General features: G+C 39.2%; 2 protein-coding genes across 7 annotated transcripts in view; both read right to left on the reverse strand.

Annotated features, from left to right (window-relative positions):
• The window catches only part of LOC121513254 (NLR family CARD domain-containing protein 3-like), a 945231-nt gene that overhangs the window by 384797 nt on the left and 537635 nt on the right, over positions 1 to 22799 (reverse strand). The window lies entirely within an intron of this gene.
• LOC121513252 (vacuolar protein sorting-associated protein 13B-like) overlaps positions 1 to 22799 on the reverse strand; it is a 481863-nt gene that overhangs the window by 56664 nt on the left and 402400 nt on the right. For all 3 annotated transcript variants that reach the window (XM_041792863.1, XM_041792864.1, XM_041792862.1), the window contains exon 46: positions 17779 to 17940. In XM_041792863.1, coding sequence (XP_041648797.1) covers positions 17779 to 17940 — 162 coding nt within the window. The remainder of the gene's footprint in view (positions 1 to 17778; positions 17941 to 22799) is intronic.

Raw genomic sequence — 22799 nt, forward strand, 5'->3', positions numbered from 1 at the left:
CGTCCAGTTTTGAGAAACTGCTGCTACCGATTGCTGCACCAGCAGCAGCCATTGCTACCCTTTCCCAGGACAACTTAACCCCATCTGTAGCAACTGCCTCATTCTCCTCAGATGATGCCGACTTCAGACCTTTCACAATAGTTTCAGACTGGAGCTCTGTAAGATGGATCTGCCTGATGCAGACATGGGATCTGGCCAATTCATCTGCTCTGTGAGGTTAGTGGTGGTCCACACCAGTGTAAAAGTGACAGCTTTCACACCAGTGCAAATGATCTGCACTAACTTGGCAGACAGACTTGACATTAATTTCAACTAAAGCAAACATATAGGATTATTTTCCTCATGGCCAAACATTGCAATAATAAAATCTGTTGTAATATTGTTTGGATATCACCCCAGTCTAGTCTTCTGACTCAGAACCTGCAGTTAATGTTCAATGTTAAGAACACAGCACTAGAAATATGTTTCCAAGTTCAACAGTTGGTTGAAAGCATGACACATGCTAAAATAACTGAGAACACCTGTGCACTAAATCAATTAGCAGAGGTCCAGAGTGATGAAATCTGCACAGATCAACTCTGGGCCTTCAAGGTCTTATCACAAGATGAACACCACTTGAAGTTTTTGAAGCCTCGTTGTGAGGGTTTCTCCGTTGCTATGGAAACTAAATGCAGAACCCAAACACGGGTTTGACACATCATGGTGTGGTGTTAACTTCTAAGAACTACCATCACCCCTCCCACAAAACAAGGTTACATTCAGTGAGTCAATCAACCAAACACGATCCGTCATAGGTACGATGTCATGTCTGCTTCGTGGCCCACGGCTTAACCCAAGAGAAAATCATTAGCAAGGCATTTCCCTGAAGATATCCACTGGCATGTCCTAACCAAGAGGATGACTTTCAGCTTCCTGATGTGAATCATTCCTCATTTTTATAACAATCAAGTGTCTGCTTTGATAATGTGGGTTTTAGGACAAACAGAAAACATGCAGACCTGAACAGAAAACAAACACATTCTTTCTCATATGTGCAGAAACGAACAAACACGCACCAAATAACCTTCAACCCCTGTCCTCTTCCAGACAGAGCGAGCCAGTCCTGCCACTGTAACCACCATCCGTCTATTGTCTATCAGGAATGTGCTTGGCTGAGTATAAAACAAATACTCTGTCTGCAGCGTCGATATCCTTCGCTGCAAAGATGGCTGACAAAGCCACTGTGGTCACTGGTTGTCTGCGTATTACTCTTATTCCTCCATCCAGACAAAAAGCATGGGATTAAGACAGGGAAATAGAAATACCAGTAGCCTTTTGGGACTGGTTTCCATGACAGGTCCATAGGGGCTGCAACAGGTCACTATTGAAACCATCCCTCTGTCCGAGTATTTTTAAATTCTAGCTTTCATAGATTTAATGTCACACATCAAAAGTCTAAGAAGCCTCTACATTGCCCGTTTGATTTTATGTCATCCTGGCATTAAAGAGAAAAGAAGGCTGTGGAACAGAGGTCTGTCTTGTTTGCTGAAACAACTTTGAGACGAGGGAGCCACCTAGCAAATGAGAAACAGCTTTCTGGTCAGACAACAAAACAAAGGATATGCATTACTTTGTCCTCTAGGAAGGATCCATTTGGGACAGAAGAAAGGGAGGACAAAGTTGAACTCCAGTGAAAAAAATTTAAATGAGTTATTGAGAGAGAACACAAAGACGCAACAGCATCTCTGCCAGGGCAGTGAGGGCGAACCCATGTAACATGAGGGAATTACGGTGGCTTTAACAGCTGTCTGCAATGCTTTGCTCCTCCTTGGCTTCATTTCTCTGTCAAAAGAAGTGAGAGAGAACATCAAAGCCCAGATTTGCAAGTCTAAGAAGCGGTTTCTGGAAGAAGGTACAGAGAGAAGACATTGTGTGCGACGTTAAGAGGTCTATGGTTGACTCACATTGTTCCTCAGTTCTCTTTTTGGTTTCTAGCAAGGCATCTTAGACATGCAGGGCCTTGAGGGTGCCAGGAGATGCAGACACGGGAAATGTTTGCACCAAATGAATGAAGCTGACAAAAGAAGCACTGTATGAAAGAAGAGAGCTTTGTAAACCGCACGGTGGAGATATAATGAAGTCAGCGGTCTAAGACCCTCAGAAGGACACAGACCATGTTTCAGTCTAACAACACAAGGCTTCTGCAGAACCCAGTGCAGCTATTGAAGCCTTGTGTACGTGGACTTTCAAACACAGGGTGCATGCGCAGTTCAACTGAGGAGATCCGTGGATTCACCCAGGTCATGTTCAGACTTGTTTCCAAGAAAATATTTATGCTTTCTAACTTTCTTGTTTGCTCAAGGTCACACAATGCTGAAGCCAATCACTGCTAGGGAAACGGCAGACATACAGCACAGAGAGCACATGCTTTATATTAACACGTTTGTACAAACAAATAAAAAACAAAAATATTAAAACTTTTTCATACAAGTGAAGAAAGAATTGTGTTTTTGTGGAATGATAAGAGGAGAGGAAAAACCTCAGGAGCTGTGCAACAGTCATAATGGGAGTACCCCTAAACTAGCAGCAACTGTGGGCTAAGTAAGTCTAAGTGAGACAACATGAATGCATTTGATGTCTCCAGTGGTTTGACAATGCAATGCATAGTGCAATGTAACACTTCACTACAGAGAGGATTGGTTTACTGCAATGATACCACAAGCTTTCCTGCTGGAGCACAAATGCAGCATGGGTTAACCATATACAGCTACCCCTAACCACACAGTGGTCGATTGTGTAATGAAACTGAGGCCCAGGAAAATGTAGAGAACCTTTCACCACATTATGTTCATGAAAAAAATATGTGGCTCCTGCTCCAGACTACTGCCATAGAGACATGTGCATCAGTGCTGAGACGGAAATGGTACCCAAAAAAACAAAGAATTCTGGGTGAAAAACACACGCAAGATCAGTGATGAGCCACATGTGGCTCTTTTGTGATGATTTGTGGCTCTTTTGTCTTAATTTGAAATATTTTTCCCTCAGAAAACCTTAGAAAAGGGAAATTTTGACGTCAGAAATTAATCACATTAATATGTTTGTTTTTCAGACTTACACAACAGGCTTCTATTGTATAACCTAAATTGTTCTGTGTATCCCATTTTTGCCCTTTTTCACCTTTTTTTTGCCACTTTTCATCCATTTAAGCTAACTTTGCCATTGAATAACACTTTTTTCTACTTTTTTGCCACTTTTTTTGCCACTTTTTCCCCATTCTTGTCCTCTTTTTACCATTTTTTGCCACTCTTCTCCAATTTAAGCTACCTTTTGCCATTAAATACCACTTTTTTCCTACTTTTTTGCCCTATTTTGCCACTCTTGACTGCTAACTGCCCATTTAAGTCACTTTTCTCTCATTCTTTTGCCACGTTTTTGCCACTTTTGGACCTTTTTTGCCCATTTTCACCAATTGTACCCCACTTTTCTCCCATTTAAGCTACCTTTTGCCATTACATACCACTTGTTTCCTCTTTATTGCCCAGTTTTGCAACTTTTTTAAGACACTTTTATCCCATTTTTGCCCCTTTAACCATTTTTTCCTATTCAAGCTACCTTTTGCCATCTCACAGTTGGACATGGATGGTTTTTGTATTCCATTAGTTTGTTACTAGGGCTGAACAATTTGAAAAAAAAAAAACATCTTATTGCATTTTTTCCAATATTGTGATTGAGATTGAATATGGGATTATTATAAGGTTCCTCATCCTGTGTTTTACATTTTGGACCTTTTTTTGCCCATTTTCACCAATTGTTCCCCACTTTTCTCCCATTTATAATAATAATAATAATAATAATAATAATAATAATACACTTTATTTATAAGCGCCTTTCTGAACACTCAAGGTCACTTTACAGATAACAATGAATAAAATAAAAAGCAAACACAATATAAAATAGGACAAAGTAATTACAAAGAGTAGGCTAATCTGAACTGGTGGGTTTTGAGCCTAGATTTGAAGAGAGGGAGAGAGTCAATGTTTCGGATGTCTGGTGAGAGTGAGTTCCAAAGTTTCATTTAAGCTACCTTTTGCCATTACATACCACTTGTTTCCTCTTTATTGCCCAGTTTTGTGACTTTTTTTAGACTTTTATCCCATTTTTGCCCTGTCACCATTTTTTCTCATTTAAGCTACCTTTTGCCATTGAATACCACTTGTTTCCTATTTTTTTGCCCTATTTTGCCACTCTTGACTGCTTTTTTGCCAATTTTAGTCACTTTTTCTCTAATTCTTTGCCACGTTTTTGCCACTTTTAGACCATCTTTGCCACCTTTAACTTATTTTTATTTCTATTTCAAGCCGTTTTTACCACCTTAAAGCGCTTACTGGTTTTTGCAAAGGTATTTTTTAACAATTTGGCTCTTCAGTTAAGCAGGGTTGAGTAACACTGTGCTAGATGATGTTCATTTTGACTTAAAGAAGAGGAACAGATGGATATCAGGTTTGAGTCTTTTAAGGCTGAAACACATTTGCTGGTTTTGCCTGGGAGGGGAATTTTCTTTGTAAGAACCTGTGTACTATGTGATTACTCTAACCTGTGACTATATATATTTACAGTTTGAATAATATTAAATAGTATTTTTGATATGTGTGATAACCTCAAATCCTTCCTTAGTTTTATAGCTGTACACTATGAGATACAATCATACATTTTTTGCAATAACTTAGCTACACTGATGAAGTTAAAACAGAGGAAATCATCAATGTTAAAGACTTAATTCTGCAGATGAAATCACAGTCAGACAGTTTATTAAGACTGGAATCTAAACAGGATAAATCTACTGTGACAATGTGGCTAAGGGTCATGAAACACAGCAACACTCCTTTCATGTGGAAGGAAAAACAGAGCTCTGGTACCCATGCAGGGCTGTAACCCGTGGTTTAAGAAGCTTTGTTTTAATCAGGGCCAAGACTCTGATGAGGAGAATAAAAACATATTTCTAAACTGCTGACACACAGAAATGTCCAAAAAGACAAAAAGAAAAGAAGTGATTCTTTCAGATTATCTTATTGGATTAATCTCATCAGCAGACACTAGGCCAGCAGAGTTTCTCACAGTTGGACCTGGATGGTTTTTGTATTTCATTAGTTTGTTACTTGGGCTGAACGATTTGCAAAAAAAAACCAGAAAAAACATCTTATTGCTTTTTTTTCCAATATTGTGATTGAGATTGAATATGGAATTATTATAAGGTTTCCATCCTGTGTTTTTTAATACAACAAATTCAAGAGATAAATCATTCTATATCATAACCTGCATTCAATCAGGAACACTCACATCATATTTCAACCATTTTATTGCAAAATGGATATGCAGTTTAAATTGGCAGTGAAGGTCTGGCTCAAAACATGCTCCCTGGATTAGTCAAGCAGATAGATTTATGACAATATATAGTCAAAACAATGAAATTATTTCAGAGGCAATTAATCTATAGTAGCATGAGTGGGATTAAGAGAGAGCAACAAGCTTTCAGCTATAAAGGAGGAGGCTGGGGTGGAGGAGGTACAGCTTTGCCAGTAGCAGCAGCATTGTACATCTGCATTAATGCAGAGATTAGTGAGAAGCATGTCATGTTTCAATGGGCCGCTGTATTGAGAGAAAAAGCTGATTGGCTGCCAGCTGATCCTGGCTGGGGTTATGACTTTTGTGAACTAAGGCTGAGCTTCATCATCATTAGACAGAAGGAACTAGGGCAGAACAATTTAAAAATATCTAATTGCAGTTAATTTTGCTTATATTGCAAATTTGTTATCTATTTGTTAATTGAAGGGGAAAATCACTTTTATGCCACTTGATTTGACATGCTTCAAGTTAAAGAAATACTGCAACTTCTGCGATATGTAAATTGCAGCAGGCCACATTGGAATTAAAATTAATTTGTGATTAATTTCCCAGCCCTATTTGTTACAAGTACAAAATGAAAGTTGCTGTTTAAAGGCTCACAGACTAAGAACTGTAACAGCAAGTTTTCTAGTCCAGTTCACAATATTGAGTGAAATGGATTATTTCTTAAGGTAAGAAATGCTGAGTTTTCATCATACCTGAACAGTCTGTAACAATGGCTGTGTCACTGGTCAAAAGTTGGTTCCTGTGGATTTTAGCCCTAAAGATTAGTGAATTATAGGGGCGTGCCATGACACCTGCGCAGAAGTGAGAGAAGATGTTTGCTTGGTCTGTAGAGAATCAGCACATCCAGCAAAATTCAGTGTTTTAACTGTAGCTTTAGGTTTGGCTGTTCTGGTTTAGAATAGTACACAACTACTGTACTCAAGTAAAAGTCCAGTTATGATAATTAAAGTTTACTCAGGCAAAAGTCCTGGTCTACAAATCTACTCAAGAATAAGTTCTTAATTTAAAGTTTACTTTAAGTACTAGCTGCTGAGTATCTCCAGAGGAGTTGTACAGTGAAATCAGATGTTTCCTTATTCGCAGTAACAACAAGCAAATAAATCTCCAACAAGGTAAAGTAACACTGGAGTGTAAATTTAACCAGGAACCCATGAGAAATACATAAACTTGTAAAGTATTACATTTCACACTGTAGGAGATGAATCAGCTCTGATAAGGTAGCTGTGGCTGCTTTTGTTTTGAAGGAAAAATTGGAGGGTTGTGGAATAAGTAGAATGAGTGATTTAAGCTAATGCACACCAAGAGAACTTCCCAAAATCCTATTTCTTTAACAGTCAAGTCATGAAAGATTCCAACGAAACACTCACACATGCACACAAACACACCTCCCTACCACGCCTGCCTGCACCAACACGGCCAATCTAACCACACACTAATAGTCCTGGCCAAGTATCCTCAGCACATTACCTCACACACCCCGGTACAGCGCTCTGACACTTTTCTGAAGAAGCCTTCTCCCAGAGTTCATTACAGCTTTTTCTAATTGTGAATTTTCCTTGTAGGCACTTAAAGAGCACTTCCCAAATGTGGGGGACTTTAAACCCCTCTCTCTAGTAACCACACTGACCACAGGGATTTCCATCTGCCAGGCTGCATCCTGAACCAAACAGGCAGATATTTCAACCCTCCATGTCACGGCGCACATTTAGAGCCCTGGAAAACAGTGAATATGCTTGTGTTTATGTGTGATGCATACAAATATCATCAATTATAGAGACAGCATAGCATTAATGATTGAAATATTATTTTAATCTATCAATCTGAATGTATTCAGCTCCTGAAAATAGTGAAAATGAAATAGGATAGTGAAAAATAGTTGAATTTGTGGGTGTTCCTGAACTCCTTCACCTTCGCTGGTAAATACAGGGGTGTGAAGGCATGCTGATACTGAAAACAGACAGAGCCCTGACCCTAGGCCTTAGGAAACTTTATATTACAGTATGTGTGTGTGTGTGTGTGGCTCTGTGCACGTGTCGGTATGAATCTGATCAAGCATTAGACCACCGCAAGCTCTAAGGACGTGACTGCTTCAATCGACCCTTTTACTGCGTCAGACAGCAGGATCAGGAGGATGCTGGAAAAAACTGCCACTGCGATATTTATCTGGACTTATCATTAAAAAGGAAACTATACAAGATAAGTGCCGTGGATGTTTATGTGCATTCATGAAATTCTCTCTTAAATAAACATCATTTTTTGATTTGAAATCTAAACCACTCCAGCTTTCATCCACTCTGGGCCCAGCTCACTGACAGTGACTCTGATCTCAAACAAACGCACCCACAGAGGAGGTGTGGTAGGTTTCTTCATGAGCTAAAAACCTTTTTTCTATTTGTGTTACTTAAAGATTATCAACAGCACTCGCTTAAGCACAGCTTCATGTTCTAGAGAAGTCGTTCTCAACCTTTTCGGCCCACGACCACCCCAAAAAAGGTGCCAGAGACCGGGACCCCCACTGTACCTGAAGGTGGCTGAACACAACCATGCACATTCAAGAACAGTCATGTGGAGACAAGGCCGCTCATAAGGGGGAGCTTTCTGGGACCTATTCAAACTTGGAGCCCATGTTTAAGTTAACCCTTTACCTACTGAAATAGCGATTTGGACATATTTTGTTATCATGGCTGTAAATCTGAAAGGTTTGGTCCCTTTTTTCCCAGGAGTACTTGAACGTGACTTTTCAACAACTGGTTAACGATTATTGCTCATTATATGGAATTGTCAGCAGTTTAAAAGAAGAACAATACAAAACTGGTGTTTTGCTATGAATGCCTATGTCATATGGTTGTGAGTACCGTAATGAGCCATATATGTGCGCATGCCCACAATTCTCAGCTTTCCAACACCGCTGGAATTTTTCTGATCGGACAAACTTTGACGGAGTTACGGTAATAATACTATGGACTTATTAAACACTGTGCCGGCGCTATGGCAGTGCGTAAAGGGTTAAGCTGTAGTATCCAGACTATTACGCTGAATAATAACCACTCTTACCAAAGCAACAAATATCCCAAACATCTTTTTCAATTTGTGCCTTAGTATCTTCTTCTTAAAATGTTAACCTATTTTCTTAGAAACAGAATTAAAGTGGGTTAAAATTGCTCAAATGGGTGAAAAATGGCAAAAATGGGTGGAAAAATTGGTGAAATGTGATTTTAAAAGTAGTAGGAATGGGTTAGAAGTGGTTAAAAATAAGAAAAGAATGGCAAAAATGGGTTGACGTGGCAAAAACGTGGCAAATTCGGTGAAATTGGATTTTAAAAGTGGAAAAAAAATGGTTGGAACTGTCAAAAAAGGGTTAACTGAGGCAGAAAAATATGCAACATTTTGCAGTAATGGGTTAAACTGGCAAAAATGGGCTTCACAAATAATGAAATATGTTAAACAAGAGCAACAATATGCAAGAATTGACAAAAAAAAGTGTAAACAAGGTTTTAAAATGTGTTAAAATTGATGGGGAAAAAGGTGATGAAGACTGGTTAAAACAGGCAAAATTGATGTAGAGTGGCAAAAGTTAGAAAAAAGTGGCAAAAAAGGGGTCAAAATTGAACAAAAGTTGATGAAAAGTTGATGATAGAGGCAAACTGGGTAGGGAAAGTGGTTAAAAAGTGGCACAAATAGATATTTTCACTAAAAACCCCATAAGAGTTAGCTCTTAAAGCTCCCAAATGAGGGAACAGTCATTCAGGATGCTAGCACCAAAGCTACTGATAAAATGTTTTTGTTTGGTATTTAAATAATTTCATGCTTATATTTTCATTAAAATGTCTAAAATATACAGTCTGTTATCATTTAAAAATATTCTCTATTTTTTTTAAGGCATCTGGAGACCCCCTCTCAGTGTCTCGCGACCACCCAACGTTGAGAACCCCTGTTCTAGAGCACTGGATCTCCACCTTTATTCCACTGAGCCCTCCTTCACATATGTAAGAAGAACTGTGGTCCCCCAGAACCCACATGGAAAAATGGACATATTGCTGTCAAAAATAAACCTTTTTAATTGTATAAAATATCACAAAACACAAGTGTTATTACCAAAACCCTTGAATGAACCATTCATGCGTGTTTTATCATGATTTGAGATGTTTGAGTGAACCTAATTCTCACAACTTTAGGGCTGACAGACCCTCCCTGAAATCTCTGATGCCTCCCAAAAGGGGTCCTGGACCCCAGATTGGGAACCAAGGTTCTTGAGAGTTTACCTCATGTGATATGCTAGTGCAGGGGTGTCAAACTTAATCACAGCAGGGCCCAGATTCTGAACTTGGGTCTAACCTGAAGGCCTAACAGCGTCAATATTTAACCATGAAATGTCAACATTATTTTTACCAGAAATGAATTATGGGGGTAAAAAACTTGGCACTGATGATAGATGATTTTGTGATTAAAAGGTGGACATTTTAAGTTAAAAACTCAAAATCAGAGATATAAAGTCAAACTTATAAGTTTAAGAGGTAAAAACAGGACATTTTAAGTCAAAATAATGTTTTTACAATACAATAATAATAACTTTATTTATCCCCAAAGGGAAATTCAATTATTACTTACTTACTATTTAATTATTACAAGGCAATATATGAGACAGAATACTGAAATCATGAATTTTAAAAGTCAAAAACTGTTAAAAAATTCAAAATTGTGATTTTGAAAAGCCAAAATATGAAGAAAACATTAAAATCATGAGTTTAAAATGCCAAAATATGAAATAAGATTAAAAATCATGAGTTTGGGGGGGGGGGGAGGGGGGGGCTACTTTAAAGTTAAGAGTTGAAAAAGGTCAAAACATGAGACAATAGTCAAAATCATGACTTTAAAAGGTCAAAATAATAAATAATAAATATGAGATGTAAAGGTTAAAATACAAAATAAAAAGTCAAAACCATAACTTTTAGTCATAACTGTGAGATGCAAAATTGAAAATATAGAGAAAACACTAATTTCTTTCCCACATTCCTGACTTTTTATCAAATTATTTTTACTGTTTATTTTTTCAAATTTTTATGACTCAACAAGGATGTTATAAAGCATCAAGGTTAAGTTAACATTTTTATACTAGAGGAAATCTGCAGACCTCATACTGGTGGGTCAGTTATAATAGAAATATGATATGATCTGGTGGGTCTGGTATAACTGCACCACGGGCTGGATTTGGGTCTTGAGTTTGACACCCCTGTGCTAGTGTACCTGTGACAGCAGAAGCCACGTGAATGCTTTAACATGTCAGGGAGCATGCACAGTGCTCAGTTCTCTGAGGAGATAAAAACTCTAAGCTTTGCTTCATTGCCTTTGCTGATGAGCCAACCGTGCACGTGCTCATCACAGTCTATACTGAAACACTGTTCAGCCCCACTTCTGAGATCTTAACACAGAAACAGTCAGAGAAAGTTTGACCAGAGCTGAGGCTCGTATTTCACTGCAAAAACACTCTTAGTCTTCTCAGAGAGGTGGTAGATATTCTGAGGTATGTCAACGTTTCAGGAAGTGTTCACTGGTAAAACCACTCCAGATAACACATTTCAGTGCTCTTAATTTACAAATGTATACAGAAACAGACATCGGAGACTCTGTGACCAAAAACATGAACAGTTCAAGCTGAAAAAATAAAGGTCCACTAATCTAGGAGGGCCTTTCCTGACTCTTTTTAACTGAGTCTGTGGACTAGCAGGAGTTCAAGGAGGCCTGAGTAGAAGACCCTACACCCTGGACTGGTCACCAGTCAATCACAGAGCTGACATGTAGAGACAGACAACCAGGCACGCTCACATTCACACCTACGGCCAATTTAGAGTCACCAGTTAACCTAACGAGCATGTCTTTGGTGGTGGGAGGAAGCTGGAGTACCTGGAGAGAACCCACACATGCAAAGAGAGAACATGCAAACAGAAATAAAACAAAAACAAAAATAGAACAGAATAGAAACGATTGTATGTAAATATGACACTTTTTAGTTTCTAAAACAGTAAAAATGCACTGGTCTAAATGCTGTGCTGACATGACTATCATCTGATAGTGATTAAGCTTTTGATTTATCTCTATTAATGGATATCTGCATACAAATGCAGCTAACAGTGTCATACTGGATATTATATCTCTGCTCCAAATCTACTCTGAACAAACAAACAAACAATGGCAGCAGACAGAATAGGAAGCATCAGGCTGATGTCCTTTGTTACTAATCACTCGCCACACCAGAAGCCTTTAAAGTCGCCAATTGTTTCCAGAAGTTATGGCATGTTCAGGGAATCGCTGATGAGTTCTAAGGATGGGAATAATGTAGATGCTCTCTATCTCAGTGGTTATGTGGAGAAATAAAGAACGGAGAAAGAGGAGGGTGGAGATAAGGGGATAAGGGTGCAGAGAGGACTGGGTCGTTAAAAATAAGAGATACTGTATTAGTATAAAGTAAGCATTAATATAGAGCAGTGGTTCTCAGATGGTGTGGCAGGGCACAGTCTAGGTGTGCCTCGGGAATTTGTACAACTGTACATTAGTACTAAAACTTTATGAAAGGTACTGTAACCAGTTCTGCCTATAGAATAAGCTGAACCCCTGAAAAACCCAGAGAATGGGCCCTCCCCAAGTCTGATTTATTGATGATATTAATTGATCAGTGCACGTGTGTTGGATCAGTAGCATTGGTGCTAGCATCCTGGCTAACAGTTCCCTCATTTTGGATCTGGCAAGCTATTGTTGGGTTTAGATGTTGAAATTATTTATTTGTGCCATTTTTAACCACTCTTACTACCAATTTTTGCCACTTCTTTTAGTCACATTTATCCCACTTATGTCCCTGTTGACCACTTTTTCACCAAATGTGGCCCATATTCCCCTTTTCTCTTTGCCACTTTTAACCAATTTTTCGTTTTTGTTCATTCGTTGGTTTTTTTACCCCAATTGGACACCCTTAACGCTATTTGCTACTTTATGCCTAGTTTCCCCACATTTTTAAAATCCCTATAAACCCATTTTTGCCACTTTTTCACCCATTTTTGCCATTGTTTGGCCCAGTGTTAATATCTTCAAATAAAACTATGACTAAAATTGTTCATCGACAGCCTTTTTTTCATGACAAAAACTAGACTAAGACTAAAAAAATAGACCTGTGATGACTAAAACTGACAAAAACTAAGTTTAGTTTTCATCAAGATGACAAAGATTAGACTAAAATGTAATTTAGTTTACGTCGGACATTCAAAATCTGTGATATTTCTCCACTGTGGGTAAATCCGTCAAAAACAATACATCTGTATCTATTCAGCCTCTCAGCCGTAGAAAGCAGGGACCCCAGGTTTGGCAGGGTGCAGAAAACACACTACCATGATTTGGTACCAGATTTAGACAAGAAAATAAATGCTTGGAATAAAAGTAAAGACTAGGATAAAAATGACTAAAATTCGACTAAAACTAAAAAACATTTCATTTAAAGACTAAAATTAAGACTAAAATTAACAATTAACAATTAACACTGGTTTGCCCAGTTTTGTCCAATTTTTTGAAGGGGTTGGATATTTAGCTATATCATACCAAAGCACAAATAAATAAAACTTATTTTTTGTTTCTTTGATAATAGTGTTTACTACCTGGGCTACATATATTGGTTATCATAGTTTAACTTAACAATGGACCATGGTTTTGCTGCCCTCCATAATCCCCCAGTTGGCTAGGACTCAGAAAGCTCGTCATTAACCACCCCCCAAGGCTGCCCATCAGGGGGGAAAAATGGGAGAGCTTTCTGGGGCCCAGCCAAACTGGAGTCCAGCAGAATCATGGGCCATTGTAAAGTCAAGCTGTGGTATTTTAGAATTTACCTGAATAATAACCACTCTTATCAAAGGGACACATTTTGATTCATTTGTGTAGTAAGTAGCCCTCTTAAAAATGTAAAAAAAAAAAAAAAAAAAAACATGGCTAAAATTGGTTAATAATGGCAAAAAAACGGTGGGAAAATGGTGAAATTAGGTTTAAAAGTAGCAGAAATGGCTTAGAAATGCCAAAAATGTGAAAAAAAAGTGGCAAAAATGGGTTAAAGTGGTAAACTAGAAAAGCACTCAGAGAGCGCAGACTTCCGCCATTAGCCTTATCTCCCAATGGTGAACAATCCTGCAATAAATTCCTGGATCTATCCCCATATGCCCCCCACCATGGCATTCGCCGATTACTCCCTCCACGGTGGGGTGGAAACACAGCGAGGCAAGCACTGGCTTCAGATGCACTGACAGTTTCACCCATGGTCTCAACGGACGACTGGAAGTCATGGCAGAGGGTGAATATTCCTCTATTCCTCCCAGAATTGTGAGTATTCTCGCTACAATTTGCTTTCTTTCTCTCTGTTATGCTCTGACTCGTCTCCTGACCGAGCGAGCGTCTTTCAAACTCTATAAACTCCAAAACTTTGAATGGAAACCCACCAAAAACTGCTGCTGGGATTGAAGTTACTCATGTCTGCCATCTCCTGGTGTAAAGTGGAAACAGCATAGACCTCCGTCATTAGCCCCATCTCCCAATAGTACAGAATCCTTCAAAAAAATCCTGGATCCAGACGGTGATCCGGATCAGTCTCAAAATCTAATCAGTTCTTCCTTATGCCACTTCTGACATTTCCTGAAAATTTCATCAAAATACTTTTTGAGTTATGTTGCTAACAAACGAACAAACTAACTAACCCACCCGATCACATAACCTCCTTGGCAGAGGTAAAAATTTGCATATTAAGTGGTAAAAGTGGATTCAAAAGTGGCTGAAATGTCATTAAAGTGGCAAAAATAGGTGGAAATTTGGTGAAATGGGATGAAAATTGATATAAGGTGGCAAAAAAGGGTTAAACTGGCAGAAACTGGCATATGAAATTGTAAAATGTGGCGTTAAAAGTGGTAAAAGGGGTTAATAGTGGCAATAATGTGTCAGCAGAGCCAACAATAGGCAGAGAGTTACAAGATTTGTTTTAGAAGTGGCAAAAACAGGCAGATAAAAAGTGGTGGAAAGGGTTTAAAATGACAAAACATGGGTTATAAGTTGCGAAAATGTGTTAAAATGGGCAAAATTGGTGGGAAAAAGTGATAAAAACGGGTTAAAATTAGACAGATTTGGTGTAAAGTGGCAACAGTGTCATTCAAAAGTATTCTTTGTGTTTTTAAGGCTTCTGGAGACCCCCTTTCAGTGTCCCCCTATGGGGTCCCGACCCCATGGTTGAGAACCCCTGATCTAAAGGGTCTATTTTGTATTGATATAAATATGCTGTGCCTTTGGCAAAAAAAGTTTGAAGACCAGTGATATAGAGAGCATCAGCATAAGTTTGAGGACAGACTCAGGTTTATAGCAGGATAGGATATGAGGCTAGTAAAATAAGTCACAAACAGACGGTGGCTAAGGGGATGGCTGAGGTAGAGAGCTCGCTCAAACATAAAAAAGTTTATTGCAAAGGAACTGGGATGTCTAGAGAATGGTGGCTCATGATAATCTAAGTTGTTTTAGACACTCTGAAGTACCATGGGACTGAAAAAAAACAGTACAACCACTCACACTCAATCTGACGACTGATTTTGTAAGAGCTACAAAAACACAGTTGCAGGGCCATGCAACCATTAAAGAAACACAAGCCTTTCTCTTATCAGTGTGACTATTTTTATAACCCTGGAAACTAATTAGGGGTGTGCACAACAATCTCCTAAAGCAGACGGTTCGCCAGGCATTTTATCATCAAGCTCAATAAGTTAAATGATTTTGGCAACGGTGTGCTATTTCTTATTTATCTAATTTCATAAAATATCTTCATCTTGAGAAGACATATTTCATACACCAAAAAACACATGATAGAAAAACACATGACAGAACCTTCCTGGAATCACATTCTTCAACTGTGATGTCAGCTGGCCCTCATGGATAATCTTTCTTCCAAAACATCCCTGAGAATACAGAGGTCATTTTGCTCATGCAAGAATCAGATGTGGTATTTGCTGTGCTGATATGCCAGATTGGCACTCCCTCCCTCAGGTTTGTGTTTGTGTTCATGTGTTTGAGTGTGTGAGAATGAGGTAAGAGCACAGATTAACCATGATCGATGATTAATACAACTTGACTTACTGACTTACTGCGAGCAATTATGGCCATGTCTTTTCTCAAGTTTGACTTTCTCACACTCTCCTTGTATAACATGGGGGTCCTGAAACATGTGTGCAGCAAACCCACACACATATGCCACAGATCGCCAGCCCACCCTCTGCTCAACCTCAAAACCACAATGGGTTAAATATAATCAATCTTCTTTAACAATGCTGTCAGGGTAGTGTCTGAAAGCGCTGACAGAAACACACAGATAGTGGCCGCACACTGATGACAGTGTTTCCACTGCGTTTGTGTGCATACCTCTGGGAGCTAGTGGAAGAGTTTTAATGTCAGTTGATGTGAATTTTATGTGTTTGTCATTGCGAGCGTTGGTAGAGCATGTGTGTCCTCAGAAGTTTGCATGTGCATCCAGTTTTACTCTTTCATGGTAGAATATATGTTTGTATGTGCAAGTCTGCATCGGTCTGTTGTGGTGAAGAAAGAGCTGAGTCCAAAAGCAAAGCTCTTGATTTACGGTCGATCTACGTTCCTACCCTCACCTATGGTCATGAGCTGTGGGTAGAGACCGAAAGAACGAGATCGTGAATACAGGCGGCAGGAATGAGTTTCCTCCACAGGGTGTCCGGTCTCTCCCTTGGAGATAGGGTGAGAAACTCAGCCATCCGGGAGGGACTTGGAGTAGAGCTGCTGCTCCTCCGCGTCGAGAGGAGCCAGATGAGTTGGCTCGAGCATCTGGTCTGGATGCCTCCTGGACGCCTCCCCAGAGAGGTGTTCTGGACAGGTCCCACAGTCCCAGGGAGGAGGCCCTGGGACCCAGGACACGCTAAGGAGACTTTGGCACCATCCACACTGTGACAAATTCAGGAGTATACGCAAAAGTTTTTTTGTTGTATCGGCGTTTCATCCACATGGAAACGGCATTTTGGGAAGGCTGAAAACCCGGCCCCAAAATAAACAAATCTGTAAACGCTTACAGTTTCATCTCCGTGTAGGCCAACCACATCTTTCTTGAAACGATTACGTCACACATAGCGCTGCCCACTTACCCAGCATGTGCATATCGAACCAAAACAACAATGGCGGATTATAGGTGTGTGTTTGTGCTGCAGAAACTACTGAGCTTGTTGTGGCTTTTACAGCAGAATCTGATGCTCCTTTACCACCACAGAGAACAACATACACCAGATGTTCTTAAATCCACCACGGGGAACAACCAGAAGGGTAACTATGAGAAAGTTTGTGGCAGTTCTCTGTGATCTTCTTCTCTCTTTTGGTGCATTTCTGTGGCAGCGATAAAGCACCACATATAAACTACAGCATTTCCAGTTGTTTTCAGAGGTTCCGCGGTTACACGGATATTTCCTGAAACGTATTTACGGAAAACTTTTTCAAAACAAAATGGAAATATATCATTTTCGTCTCTGCATGGACAAGGCCTATGTCTCTCAGCTAGCCTTGGGATTCCCCCGGGAAGAGCTGGACGAAGTGGCCAACCCCTGCAACCCGACCCAGTGATAATTTTGGCAGCTGTTTTTGATTTAAGACTTAGTTTTAGTCTTTAAATTAAATGCATTTTAGTTTTTTCAGTCTTTTCTGTTCTTTTAGTTTTAGTCTAGTTTTAGTCCATAAAAAATCCTCACATTTTAGTCTTTACTTTTAGTCCAAGTATTTATTTTCTTGCCTAAATCCAGTACCAATCATGGTAGTGTGTTCTCTGCACTCTGCTAAACCTGGGGTCCCTGCTTTCTACAGCTGAGAGGCAGAATAGATACAGATGCATTGTATTTTGACAGATTTATCCACAGTGGAGAAATATCACAGATTTTGAATGTCCAGCGAAAACTACATTACATTTTACTCTACTTTTAGTAATCTTGACGAGAACTAAATTTACTTTCTGTCAGTTTTAGTCATCACGGATCTACTTTTGTTAGTCTTAGTCTAGTTTTTGTCATGGAAAAAAGGCTGTCGATGAACATTTTTAGTCATAGTTTTAGTTGATGACATTAACACTGACCCGACCTCGGATAAGCAGAAGAAGATGGATGCATGGATGGATGGATGTGCAAGTATATGAAGGTGCCAGTGATGCTTTATTTGTGTACTGTTTATAGATCTTTGCATATCTGTGAAGAAGTCTGGTATACACAAATGAAGGGTAAAGTCATGCCCATCTGAATGAACGTCCGTGGTTTTGCTGAAGTCATGCTGTGGACTGTAGGATAGTTCCTGGTCTCTGGTACACATTTATGTGTGCGTGTGCCTTACCTGAGGGGACTTGTGTGATCTCCAGCTGTACTGGTGACTGTGGAGGCTGGCCAGTAGCACGTTCTCATCCGTGTCCACCTGGCCAAAGCGCAGCGTCTCATTGGTGTCGTTGCAGATTACAAAGTGGCTGTAGACAAGCTCCTCAGCCTCTGGGTTCCCATTCTGAGAGACAAGAGGGTTGAGATTTATTGGTGAATATATGACAAAAATGGAGGAGACTGAAAAGGAGTAAGCAGCTGTAAGTGAAGGGTTAGCTATGATGCTTAACATGTGCAGTTTGTGCATAAACCAGGTGTCAGTAAATCAAAGTTTAAAGGGTGATTAAGATTGTTTCCAGTGTGAGGACCCACACATGGCAACAAATAATCACAGATTTAGCAGCTCTGTTCGTGTAGTGTGTGGTAGAGAACCGGAGAATCCACACAGTGCATGCTAACATATTCTGTTCACCAACTACCAGAGGCTCTGCCTTGTCTCAACTCTTAAAACACCAAATTCTGCATGGTCAAACGTGACTTTAGAGCAGTGATACTCAACGGGAGGCTCTTGAGCCTAACGGGACTCTCTTGTGTCTTATTTTGAAATATGACTCCCCCAGAAAACCTTAAAAAAGGGCAGTTTTGACCTCTGAAATTCACATTAATCAGTTTGTTTCCCACACTTACACAGGTAGCTTTAATTGTCAACCTTGTCCGTGTATTTCCGTTACCCTTATTTTAAATTTTTTGCCTCTTTTTTCTATTTTTTTTGCCACTTTTAATCAATTTTTGCCACTTATATTCTGATTTTTCCACTTGCTATCCTGCTTTTTACAAATCTTTCTTTTTGCCATTTTTTTGCCACTTTTTCTCCCATTTAAGTTGCCTTTTGACATTAAATGCCACTTTAATGCCAATTTTAGTCACTTTTCACTCATTTTTACTACATTTTTGCCACTTTTTCTTTTTTTGTTTTTTAACCATTCTTGCCTATTTTGTTCCTTTTCCCCCATTTTTGGTCATTTTGCCACCTTAAACTTTTTTTTATTGCCACTTAAACCCTTTTTGGCCACTTTTCATCACGTAGAACATGGCTCTTGCAAAGGTATTTTTCAATAATTTGGCTCTTTGGTTGAGTAACACTGCTTTAGAACAAAGGAGTCCTAATGTAGCTAGCTGTTAGCTACATCCTACATCCATTACGGTTGCAATTTTGGTCCTGCTTCCTCCCTCGTCAGTTTCTTTGCAGTATGTTTTACTGAACATGTTAATAAAGACTTGTTTGGCTGCAACAAATCCACAAGTTGCTTCAACATTTCTGACATCCATCCAGCCTTATGCTTCCTGTTTATGGCTGTGTTTTTGTTTTGCTTCCTCTTTCAACCTTCCTGCTTCCTGTCTGGCTATCGCTCTATTTCAATTCAGCTCTCAATGCTGCTTTTATCACACACAACAGGATTTTTGGTTGTAAAAATACAACATGTTTAATATTTAGTCTAAAACTTGGAGCACCTCTGTGATCTCAGCACACCACAGGATAATCTGACGAGATAGTCTTCAGAACCACCTGATAATCTGGCCTTTGCTGACATTGGTCAGAAAGGGGAATTCATAGAACATAGAACATAGAACATAAACATAGGACACAGATGGACTAGCAGTTAGGTTGCGCCCCATGTATGCGGGTGGCCCAGGTTAAAGTGTAAAGTATGGGTCCACTTTAGCTATTACTGTGGGTGGAACTTCCTGTACAGTAACAATAATAGCAAAAACGTGGTTCTTACAAGGGCTTTAAACCAAGTGAGTTAGCGCCAACAGCAATTGTTCTGAAATAAATATTTGCTTCAATAAATACTGCTTGATCTTGGTTAAATCAGTTAAGTTAAATTAGCTGAAAGTTTTAAAAGATATTTTCTGCAATGCTCAGTACTAATAACATTACAAAGTCAAATATATGTCTTTAACTACAGTGGCTCAAACATGCTGTTCACTGTCTAAGTGCACTGGGGATGTGACTCTTTTAATATTTTTTTGTTAATAATTGTTAATAAAAAAGTAGACATTCACCAAGCTGAAGAGTTAGCAACCTGAGACAAGGAGAGTTTTATCAACATAATTCCCACATTTAAAGAGGGATTAGTTGGGGAAATAAGAATTTCAGCAACCCCACAAACTAAATAAAGAACTGTTCACTGAAGGTGGTCTCCAAACTTCTTTATCAAAACCTGATCGTCTATTACATGGGTGTCAAACTCAAGGCCTGGGGGCCAAATCCGGCCCGTGGTACAGTTACACCCGGCCCGCAAGCTCATATCCTTTTCTTAATGTAACTGGCCCTAAAATATGAGGTCTGCAGATTTCCTCCAGTATAAAAATGTAAACTAAAATTTGATATCAAAAATCATCAAAAAAAAAAAAAAAAGAAAAAAAAAAAGAAAAAATAAAGAATAAAAATAATTAGAAAAAAAGAAATGTGGGAAAAGAAATTAATTTGTTTTCATTTCAGTTTGTCAATTTTGCATTGCATAATTGTAACTTCAGTCTATTATTTGGACTTTTATTACATATTTTGACCTTTTTCATTTATTATTTTGAATTTCTGTCTCATATTTTGACTTTTTATCTTATATTTTGACCTTTTCAATTTTCAGTTTGCACCATTTATAAAAACATGATTGTGATTTTCTTTTGTATATATTTGCCTTTTTAAAGCATTATTTTAACATCTTATTATGCGTTTTTTGATCTTTTGAACCAATAAGTTTGACTTTTTATCTCAGATTATGAGCCTTTTGACTAATCATTCTGACTTTTTAAATCTCAAATTCATTTTTCATCAGTGCTAGTTTTTTCTCATAATTTGTTAGTAGTGAAAATGAGGTAAACAGTTTGGTTAAATGTGGAGCCTGTTAAGGCCGGCTCAGACTACACGATTCTTTTGGTCGTTCACGATGGCACCATGTCAGGCTATGCGACCAAAATCTTGTCCCGTCTTGGCCGACAGCCTGGCCACACTACAAGAGTGGTCGGGAACGCTCAGCGTGTGCTGATGTCACCACTGTCTGCGCGACTGAGTGCGACTTCACGGGGGGGCAGGCCAAAGAGTGTCAATCACTCTACTACAGAAGTGCTCTTTGTGACTGAAGCGGTTGTTTCGCAAAAAAAAAAAAAAAAGGAAAATAAGAAACAATTATGGATTGGATTATAGATAAAAAGTATGGATGTATCAAAAGGAGGACAATATGGACTTGCTCTCCTTCAGATAGACCTTAAGGTATGTATGTGATAACATAAATAAAAGAAAATAAAATGTACACATTAGTTTTAGGGAATAAAAGGGGATAAAAGTGGTAAATCTTGTAAATGATGATGCAAAGATAATGAGCAAATGTTCTCCTGTTGTCAGACGTCAGGATTCACCTGTCCTTAATGTCAGGTCAGGGAGTCAAACTAGACCACGATGTACGAAAAATTCTGACATGCAAGTCTTGTTGAATTGTCGTGAGGAATCGTAAGGAGTCTTAGACGCGTCTTTAATTATGTCACACTACAAGACAGTTTGCCGTTCCCCAGTCTCAAAATCGGGCCCGAGTTTTGACGACGAGCTGCGTCGTCGCAGTCGGGCTTAAGTCTGTCTGAATTTGTGTAGTCTGAGCTGGCCTTTAGGCCCTCAGGTTAGACCTTAATTCAGAACCCGGCCCCTTCTGTGATTGAGTTTGACACCCCTGGTCTAGTAACGGTACTGATACGAAGCTAATAAAGTTAGCTAAATATGCTTGTCTAGGTTTTCTGAGGTAATGTCATCACTTTAGTAGAGGGCAGAGAAATAACAATATAATCCTGTTTGAGGTGAAACAGACAAAGTTTACATATTTTTATATCCAAATTGCTCTAATAATCATGTTTAGCATCTCGTTTCTATGTAAAGTTCCATTCAGATAGAACTGACCGGAAGTTGCGCCCATATTTCACGCAAAGAATCATGGGAGCTAGGAAAAAGATAAGGTGGACAGAATTTAAATACTTTGTAGTCAACTGTTGAGAGCTGGATCAGAATTATTCCCCAATCCCAAAGGCCAGTTTACATCAGCTGTAAAAGAAATTGGTCTGTGGGTTTAGTTGCTCTCTAATCTCAGAGGTGTAGATGTTGGTGGCATAGCTATCAGCCGAAATAAGAACGGGAAGAGTGATAGATGTGGGAGCATCACAACTCAAGAAGGGGGTAATTAAACAAGACTTGGAGTTTTAACAGACCTCTCAATTAGCAAAATGTTGTAGATGTCAACCCAAATCAAATAGCAGCTCTGTCCACAGGTTTTTTTATGTTAATTTTCTTATAAGCTTGGGATGTCGTGGACTTTAAAGTTAGAAATTCTATTAGCATGAGTAGTAAGTACATTATGGCTTGGCAACATCAGGCCAGCCAAAATCAATTCATAGAGAAATGATCACAGAAATCATAAGTCATGCTCTGATTCACTCTGAAGTCACCTGGCATGAAAAAATAAGTCCCTGGGTTGCTGTTAATAGGGAAAGTGCAGTATGTCAAGTCTCCCACATTCAAAGACTGTATAAAGTGTTCAAGTGAATAAGATATCAGGCACATGAAAATTTACTGGAGCTCCTTCCAAAAGCTCTTTGGCCCGTATGGGATCTCTCCTGCACACCCCTCCCTGACTCATGACGCACATTACTGTGGTTCAGACAGCTTCACAATAACTGCTCAACTATCCCAACAAAGAGGAACCCCAGCCTGCTGTGAACTTTTAAATGGCAGGGGGGTGATGGTTGACGGTTAGAAGAAGCTGGCAGTAAAAGCTCAGAGACTGACTGCCAAGCACGTTCAGGGTCTCGAGGTTGTTGATGCTGTTGAAAATGGAAGGGAAAGTTTACACCGTAAAAGAGAAAACACACTAGAAGATAGATGTGTGAGAGAGAGCAAAATATAGACGAGACAGCTGGGACAGTGGGTTCACATCCATTTCCAGTTTTATAGTGGAACAGGATCTGTGCTCCCTTTCCAATGTGACGCTGTGATTTACA

The sequence above is a fragment of the Cheilinus undulatus genome, linkage group 8 (genome assembly GCF_018320785.1).
Source record: "Cheilinus undulatus linkage group 8, ASM1832078v1, whole genome shotgun sequence".
NCBI classification, from domain to species: domain Eukaryota; kingdom Metazoa; phylum Chordata; class Actinopteri; order Labriformes; family Labridae; genus Cheilinus; species Cheilinus undulatus.